Raw genomic sequence first — 9,755 nt, 5'->3', positions numbered from 1 at the left:
GAGCAGTGCAGATAAAGGAACGCACACAGCACTGGGAGTGAGAGAGGAAAGGCACACAGCCTGACTCCAGCCATGACAGCATCTCAGTGACTAACGACCAAATGCCTGTAATGCAGCAGAACTGATGTTCCAACCAGAGGTAAGACCTGACCACAGAAGCAATGTTCCTTTCTGTGTCCTACCTTTCCTTTGCGGATGTCGGTAAAATGTATGTGTAGCGTGTGTGTGTGTGTGTGTGTGTGTGTGTGTGTGTGTGTGTGTGTGTGTGTGTGTGTGTGTGTGTGTGTGTGTGAGCGAGAGAGAGAGAGAGTGTCAGTGTGTCAGTGTGTGTGTGTGAGTATGCACATGTGTATTTAAGAGAGAGAAACAAGGACAATATTGCAAGCCAATGGGTTTTGATTTTGACTGTGTATCCTGTCTTCGTGTACATGCATTTACATTTTGTATGAATATGTTTAAGAGGATATTACACCCATTATAGTTTTCCAGGAAAGTGGAAATTATCTTTTTGAGTTTTGGCAAGCACCTTGCTTCAGCAGTCTTCGTCATTGCGTCCTAATAGTATCTTTTAATGTGACCAGACCAGCTTCAGCAAGCTGTGTCATTGCGTCCTAATAGTACTCTAAAGCTGCAGTGCCCTCCACCCACCACCCCACTATCCTTCCCTATGCTTCCTTCACTGGATGATAAAGCTGCTTGGTGTATGCATTTCTATATTGTTTGGAATTCTACACTCTTGTTATTGAAGTAATATAGAATATGCTACCCAGTCCTGCAGTATACTACCACACCATTAATTATATTTTTAACATTTAAATTCCAATTTTTAAGTGGCTTGCAAGCCAGTCAAAGTAAAAGAAGAGCGATGGCTTTCAAGGTGCAGATTATTTTCAAATGAACAATGCCATTACAGCCGTATTTAACCAGTCTTTTTTGTGTACACTGTACCTTAACAGCATAATTAAATTCATATGCGGTCAATACACTTTGGTTGTGGTAAAAACTGCTATATCAAGACATTGCAATGATTGAAAATATGGACTCTACTGGATATGTAAATTGGCCAATACGCAAATTAAGTTTTTAAAATTTGAATTTAAATTGATCTTTTGGCACTTGGAGCAGAGGCTGCTAAAGTAGATCATCAAGGAGAGAAAGGGGTTCTTTATCTTACACAAGATCATCTCAAGTACATTGTCTTTGGGTGGTAGGGGAATTTTATCACTCTCAGACAGCCACTATTATCAAATAGCAAGAGCGTACTATCATACTTGAGGATTGTGCAGAGTGTTTGTAGGAAATATTAAATCAAGCTAATCAGTGCAGGTCAGAAGAACAAGAGAGATCAAATACATTAGTTTTCATCAGACATTGTCGGAACCAAACTGTGAAAGCATCTTTCAGTGAACTGACATAGCAAAACATAATTTGTGGTTCACAAAAGACGAATAGGGGTCATTGAGCAGTAATTCATGCAGAGCATCTCTGAGTTGACACAATGTTACGCAAAATAGGCTAATAAGAAGATAAAGGGTCACATGTCTGTGACAGAGATAACATGACAATGTTGCATCAGGTAGTATCTATTCTCTCTTTTCCCTTTGTGAAAGAAAGAGTGAGTTGTTTAAATTTAAGCTGTACAATAAAAAGCCTGTAAGGATGTACAGTTTATTGTATTAAGGGAAATTGGCAGTGATAGTTATCCTTATTAATAGATTCATATTAAACTATCAGTCAGCCTTTGCATGACTTGAAACGACACTTAAAAACAGATGAGTGTGTTACTGAACTAAAATTGGGGTCGTGGAATGTCAAAGTTTGGGGTCCTTTATTTCCCGAAATATGAAAAATAAAACACTAACAACAATTTACAAGATATGTCCAAACTACAATGTGCAGGAGCAAGGAAATGAGGAAATAAACGAAAAAAAGAACATGCTGCGAGGCCCCTGGAACACGGACACTTTGCTTTGGCGGCATACAGGCAGTTTTTTGCCATTAGCAATCCTTTCCAAAATAAACAAACAGAAAGTGGCTTTTTACAGCTAACAGCATCACATTTTACCACAAGGTGTTCATATTTTATCAATAAGTTCCCTTACAGTATGATTAAATTGTCTCACCATTGTCTAAGCAAGGCATGTCTCAACTTCTTGACTTTTCAATCTAACCCCGAAATACCATGGCAGCATTATCACACCGTTGCGAATACGCTCCCTGCTTTCCATCATAAAAAAACATACAGCAGGCGGAACAAACAGATTCTAAGACAGTTCAGTGTTTTTTTTTTGATAATGTAATTATTACCATGTACCATCTGGTTACATACAGTATATGATCAGAAAATAGAGCATATGTTGCATATATGCAGTACAGGCTATATTAAGATGGATGACATACAGCCAAGGTGACTTGCTTGCTGTACTTACATAATTTGCTGAACATGTAATATTGTCTGTTGTTTGGTTGGCTTCCCCTGAAATCCTCTGTATTTTTAATGCCATACTTCATATCGTGACAAAACTGTGAAAATGAAACTACAGCTATTTTTCAACAGCAAGTATTTTTGTTTGATAAATTAATTATGTCACTGAAATCCTGAAGTCCACTTATGTAAAAGTAAGATATCAATGTATTATACTCATTTATTTTCATTCATTTTTCTTGACTCTCCTCCTTTGAAATGATTTACCTCTCATCCAAGAGGCGTCTTCAGTTCTGAAGAATTGAATTTAGTGCTGCTCACCTCATTAGTGTGTGGTAATAATGTTATTGCTGGTACTGTAGGTGTATGAGCTCATTCATTTCTGAGAGTGATGTTGGTGAGGGTAGTCGGTAGAGCAATTTCATGTGCATTTGTATGAGGGGGCTGCCTGGCTCAGGTTGTGATAGTGGTCGTCCTTGGAGCCAAACATGACTGGTTCAATTACCGTACTCTTTCCAGCCTGTTTAAAGTGTTGGGGAGCAAGACACTGAACCCATAACTTCTCCCCTTGTGCTGCTCATTAGCTGCCTTCTGCTCCTGGTTCATCCAGGATGGGTTACATACAGTGGTCAAATTTTGCTGATGTTGTGCTGTAAGTATAACTGAATGTGACAATAAGGCTATTTCTTGGCATTCTTACTAAGAAAGTCTTCTGATGACTTTGTCAATTGCCTGCAGGGATGTATCCAGTTGGCTTTATTTAGCCTGGCCGCAATCGTCATTCCTAATAGTGTTTCGTTACTGTGTTCATGATAAAGAAAGCAAGTTTTCTCAATGCAGCTCTTATTCTGTATTTAAGTAGCTTGATGTTTATTAGTAAATCTTAGTTATGGAGATCTTAATTTAAATACCCTCCAAACATCCAAATAGGTATGAAACATCTTACATTCCCAGGCATGCCAGACCAGAAGTCATCTTTGCCATTACATTTTAAACTTTTAGTTACTTAAACCAAGCAGCCAGCAAAGAATAAATAACCAATAACCTCCAACATAACATATTTCCTTGTAATTAAGAAACAAAAAGCAATGGTAGGATGCACCAGGGTACTGAAAAGGAGAGTCCAGCAGGTGATCAATCCTTTGAATCAGAAGAGTAGATTCTATTCAAGATGTGGATCAATGGAACAGCTTCTCATTTTTGTTGCTATCCTTAAGTTTTTATGGGAATGCATAGGTCCTTCTACATTTGCTTACTGATTAAGAGAAGTAATAATACTCCCAGCCATCCGATCTCTGTACAAAAGCTGCGAGACCTGCATCTGCATTCTTGACACAACCTCAAACACACTACTGTAGGGTGCTCGACTCTGCAAGCGCTGCCGTTTGTCACCCATTCTGTTAATTTTGTTTGATTTCGATCATCATAGGCAGGATTTCTAGGCATAGTTGTGAGAAGGAGAGTGTAAGGAATGGAGACCTGAGGATTGCTTCTTTGTTTTTTTTTTTTAAAATGTTGACTTGTTTGCCTTGCTACCACTAGACCTGCAGTGGGCACTGGGGCAGTTTGCTGCCAAATACACTCAAAAGCGCCCAAATGAAACTTGAACCTCTTTGTTAAGGCCATGATTTTGTACCGGTAGCTAGTTGATTATCCCTACAGGTTCAAAGGAAATTACTGCCTATATTGAAGGAGTTCATTTGTATTCAGGCCCTGTTCAGGTTGCAGGGTAGGAACAGAGCCTCAATTGGGCATCCACAAATGTGGGCACAGCTAGTTTTATCTATGAGGAAGAGGGAATTGAGCCAGAGAACAAAGCTTTCAGCATACACATTTGACTCAATTTGTCACTTTGACCATAAACTTTACAACTTTATAACTTTTATGAGAGGCAATCTAAGCATGTTTGCCTGGTAAGAGGCCCTGCGGTCAACTGAGAACTCACTTGAGGGACTGAATATTCTCTGGCCTGGGATTGACTTGGGAACCTCATGAGTTAGTATGACTGAGATCAGGATTTGTTGAAAATGGTGATGGCGTCTCAGAGTCGTGGATTAGTTCAACTTTAATCAATGAGAACCAACAAACAACTAACCAGTGAACTTCCAAGGGTGAATGTATACCCGGCTCAAATCACTCGCCACAGGTTCTGCACAAAACTCTTAGTGCAAGAACTCGGAATGGCGCATTGCACAGGGGCGGAAGGGGCGAGCGGTGAGTGTCATGTCACATAAGCACAAACCGGGCCAACATGAGCTCCACAGGTACAATAGGTTGCGGGAAACAGTGGTGAACAGGGCCCAGAAACCGAGGGCGAGGGGGCCCAAACAAAAACCGTGGTCGGATGGAAAGGGGGAGCAGATCTCTCTGGCAAAAATGTCCTGGGACCCTGAGTGGCTGGCCAAGAACCAGCATGCATCGCCTGCGATCCATCAAGGTCGTCCTTTGCCGATGCCAAGCCACTGGAACCATTAGGCGAGGACAGCCAGTAGAGACGTCAAAGAGGTGAGCAGGGTCACCTTCCTGCACCACCACCTCCTCCAGCTTGAGGCCCGTATGCATCAACATCATGGTGAAAACATCCAGGTCGACGGGCTGGTCGGTGGCCATAGCCGAGACGTCCATCCAGAAGTGCACAACAGGCAATCTGCAACGGGTTTTTCCGCCACTTTCCGGCCACATGCCAAATGCTTTTGGGAAACACTGAAATGGCCGCAAGGTGTCGCTGCTGGCGAGTGGACCATGGCTCAGCCACTTTGAACATGGGGAAAATTAACAGCTTGTGATCCACGTACGCTGTGAATGAGCGGCCTTCCAGAGGAAAATGGAAACGACTTGTTGCCAGAAGCAGGGCCAACAACTGTCAAAAACACAATATTTGCATTCGCTATCCTGGAGTTTGCAGTGAAAGAATGCAAGGGGTCGCCACACATTTGCAACTTGCTGTTCAACCACGGCCCCAACGGCAATGTTTGATGCATCAGTCGGCAATGCTATGGGACCACCGGGGGCCAGTTGGGCAAGAGGGGCCGTGTCAGCCAGGGTGCACTTAGCCCTGCCAAAAGCCTGAACCCGTTTTTGAATCCAATTGACTGTCGCTCCCCCGCCTGGCCCGCAAAGCACCATAAAGCGGCTGAAGGAGGTGGGCAGCGTGAGGAAGGAAACGGTTATAGAAATTCCCCATGCCCAAGAACTCCTGCAATGCCCTTACCAGGGCCAGGCACGGAAATTCAGTGACCGCCAGTACGTTCACAGGCAACGGAACTGCACCTTGCAGAGAAATGCGATGACCCAGGAAGTTGATCACCAACAACAAAACTGACTTGGCTGGGTTGACCATAAGGCCGTGTTCGTCCAGGTGACAGAAAACCTGTGTCAGGTGCTCAAGATGCTCCTTCACCGACGGGCTGGTCACCAGTCAAGATAGACGAGCACAAAAGCAAGGTCACACAGCCCAGAGTCCATGAGCCTCTGGAAGGTCTGAGCGGCGCCCTTCAAACCAAAAGGCATGCGTAGGAACTTGAGAAAGTCCAAATGGGATGACCACTGTGGTCTTGGGCACATCCTTTGCGCAGACGGGCACCTGCCAATAACCATGCACCAGGTCCACCTTGGAAAACACTGTTGCATCTGACAGCCACACAGAGAAGCCTTCGATGTGGGGGATGGGACAACGGTCATTCACAGTGACTGTATTCAACTGGCAAAGGTCGCTGCAGGGGCACCACGACCTGTCGGCCTTGGATACCATGTCAAGTGAGGAGGCTTACGGGCTGTTGGACCACCACACTATCCCCATATGTTCCATGGTGGTGAACTCCACCTTAGCAGTTGCCAACTTGGCCGTGTCTAGGCAGTCCCGCCGCGCGGATGAAGTGTTCCACACCATACCTAGTAGCCGCGGTGGAAAATGTGGGCGTTGTTAGCAACAGAAAATCCAGCAGCAAACGCTGGTACACATCCCCTGATGCTAAGAAGTTAGTATGCATTCAGAGCCGCACCCCCAGTCTCACATGGATAGGTGGTGAACGACACGGCGTCAATTAAATGTAGATTTGTGATGTCCTCACCAATGATTGGTGCCATGATGAAGGCAATCACGAATATATACCTGGCTTAAACCACAACCCCCACCTCCTAGTCCCATGGGGTGAGAGGCCAAGGCTCTTAGTGTCCACCACAGGGCAATGCATGAATGAATGAATTAATGAACATTACCACCCCTGTTGGCATACTTCTCTTTCAAAGTGATCTATATTACTGACACAAAAGTCAAAATTACATTTTGTTCATGTACTAAAGTATATGCTGAAATATTTTACTCTGTTTCAGGCATCATGGCTGCTGGAATAAAGGCAGTGTTCTTCCTGATGTTGTTGTTCTTTTGCTGGCATTCAGCATCAGCAAAAGAAGGAAAATCCACAAAAAAGGGGAAAAAAGGCAAGCAAGTCGTCTGTCCTTCGTAAGTAATTGTTTTTCAGACATACTGTTTTCAAACACATGGCCATTCATTCAGTAATCTAGTCATATTTTTCTTTCATTACAACTCTATCACTTTATTGGAATATTATTTCATTTTTTCATAACCATACTTTCTTTCTTTGCCTTTTATCCAACATTAAATCTCCACCAAGTACAACAACTAGAATTAATATCATACATGCAAGTGAAATTGCCTAATATTGTGTTCATTGTCGAGATAGAGCTCATCAGTTAAGAACTTCTTGTCAGTACAGATGTGTCCTTAAATGACATATGAGGCGCACGATACTTTGCAACTTTCCAAATTCCATCTTCTTGGTAATGTAGAAAATGTAGAAAATCCAAAGTGTTTGACAGTGTGTATATGATAGAATTTGTCATTTAACTTCTCATATGGCACTAAGAAAGTCAAGTCAAATTTTATTCATGTAGCCCCAAATCACAGTAGAGTTGTCTTGTGAAAATTTATACGTAGGATCTTTCCAGACTGCATTTTTTGGAATTTCCAACAGAGAGCCAACATTCCCCCCTCCCCCCCAAGCAAGCATAAGGTTGATGACATCAAGGAAAAACTACCTTTTACTGCGCAGACTGTACAGATATAAGATCAATATGGGAAGCCTTCTGTCTTGACTGGTTGATGCCCCTTTAATTAGAAAGCAACCATATGATTGACCAGGGTCATTACAAAAATGACTTTTTTTGCAGGAATGTATCCAGTGTGTCTTTTATGTAATAAAAAATATTCAGATTTACATGAATCATGTGCATGATGTTTTAAAAGATGGTCTTATCTTATTATGTCTGCCTGATGCAAGAGAGTAAAATAGATCTATTGTTTATATCGATACGGGTATCATTTTATGTTGCGGTAATCAGGATTGCAGCAAGCAAATGGAGAAGATGTATAACTTCTGCAAAATTTATGTTCTTAATCAACATGTAGGTTTATATCCATGCAACAAATACAAAATCCTTAGGGTATGATTAACAACAAAAACAGTCTTGGTCGTGGTGCCGCCACAGTCCATCCTTCCATAAAGTACACATGGGTTAGTGCATCACATGTGCCTGTAAAGGACACTAACATAAACACCTGGGCTTTCAAGCATAAAACAATAGGAGTCTAACAAAGCGTCAACCAAAGGGTGCTGGGAAGACTGTCTTGCAAGTCTCCCCACAACACTTCACAACATACTTGCAAAACTATAAAACTGTAGACCTTTTTTTAACCACAACTGCCAGCTATATCACTGAGGCGTGTGGGGAAAAAAGATGGGCATAGATGCTAACAGTGATTCTACATATTTAATTCTCAAAAACAAAAGGGCTGTTTGTGAGCATGAAATGAAAGTGGCCAGGGGTGGGATAAGGTGATGTATAAACATATACATGTTAATACAAATTGTTTTTTTAATAAGCACCAGTTTAAGACTTTGAGATTTAAAGTTAGATTATTACATTGCAGTTATCAAGTATGATTTGATATCACATTAAAATTGTAGATCCAAATGATCTTAAGTGCCAATCAATTGTCAACAGAAGCAGCAGTGTTTGTATTGATATGTATTAAGGGTCAAACTGATCAAGTTCTTCATTGTATCAAAAATTTTTTAATTCAAAACAAAAACGGTTTTGTATTTCTAATTGTATTCAACTGCTCAAGAGCTGTGGGGTAGGGCTTTCATTATTTTATTCTTTAATCATCCTGTTTTCATTTCAAAAGTACAACAATTTATTAAAGAATTGTAGCACAGAGTGGCCATTGCTTTAAATAATACGTTTTAAAGCAATCTTAATAATATTAATTCATTCAATATCTATCCTGCAATTAGGGGCACAAGGGAGGCCCAACTGTCATTATATAAAAGGCGGGGCATATCCTGGACTGGTCGCCAGTTGATTTCAGCGAGACATACAACTGATCAGTTTTAAATTCACACATCCTGGCAGTTTTAAGTCTCCAATTATCCTACTGCATGTTTTACCCTTGTGAAGGGAGGAAACCTAACAGACATGAAGAGAACATGCAAACGCCATACAGACAGGCACCTTAGTCAGAACAGAACCAAGAAACTTCCTGCTTGGAGACAGATATAGGCTTCCCAACTGAGCCACCTGCGATTAATTTGATGATATTTTACTTGGAGTTTCAGTGAATTAATTCCTGCATCATTCATAACGTGACGTGTCCGTGTTGGGTGCACAGACCAGAATCGGCTCGCAGACAAAATGTTGGCTGTCAGCCTATTTGGGACTCTATTTAGGTCCTAAATCACCTGACATACAGTCACATCGAGTATGTGAAGTTCAATGTTTATATACCGTAAGTCTGGATGTAAAATTAAATAATGATCTCAGTCCTTTCAAGATTCCACTTTCAAATGAAGATAGTAATAAATCTGATGATCATAGTCTATATCCAAAGTGTTATAAACTATAATTTAATCCAAACAATGACTGCCATCATTACCTATAGGGTAATTTTTTCAAAAACACACTGCACAAGTGGAGTTATGGTAACAACTGCCTGATTGTGGCTAAATAAGATTCAAAAAGAGGATTGTTCAGAACTCCAGATGTCCTTGTTTGGAGATGATACATAAAGTGCCCTACCCTGTAAACCCCACAGCTCTAAAAATGTATTCAAATTCCCTGTGGCCCCTCAACTTCAGCCTTGGCTTCATGTTGCACCTTCACAATGCCACAGGGTCTAGTTTATGCCCAGAATGTAATCCGTCCCTCAGAGTTATATAAATAGCCAGTTTAGTTCCCCCAAATTAAAAAGTTTTAAAGTTCACATTTAATTGGGTTGTTTTTGTCATATTTGACACAGCAAATAAAAACA

General features: G+C 41.3%; 1 protein-coding gene across 1 annotated transcript in view; it reads left to right on the top strand.

The window, feature by feature from the left end:
- Positions 1 to 9,755, top strand: part of LOC147216951 (glycine receptor subunit beta-like) — a 29,402-nt gene continuing 19,647 nt past the window's right edge. The window contains exons 1-2 of the mRNA XM_086176849.1: positions 1 to 139; positions 6,758 to 6,887. Coding sequence (XP_086032975.1) covers positions 6,763 to 6,887 — 125 coding nt within the window. The 5' untranslated portion in view covers positions 1 to 139; positions 6,758 to 6,762. The remainder of the gene's footprint in view (positions 140 to 6,757; positions 6,888 to 9,755) is intronic.

This window comes from Fistularia commersonii, chromosome 29, assembly GCF_037954325.1.
Source record: "Fistularia commersonii isolate RoL2024-O1a breed Wild chromosome 29, RoL_Fcom_v1.0, whole genome shotgun sequence".
Lineage (NCBI taxonomy): Eukaryota > Metazoa > Chordata > Actinopteri > Syngnathiformes > Fistulariidae > Fistularia > Fistularia commersonii.
Note: the sequence above shows the minus strand (reverse complement) of the source record. Positions and strands in the feature narration are given on the sequence as shown.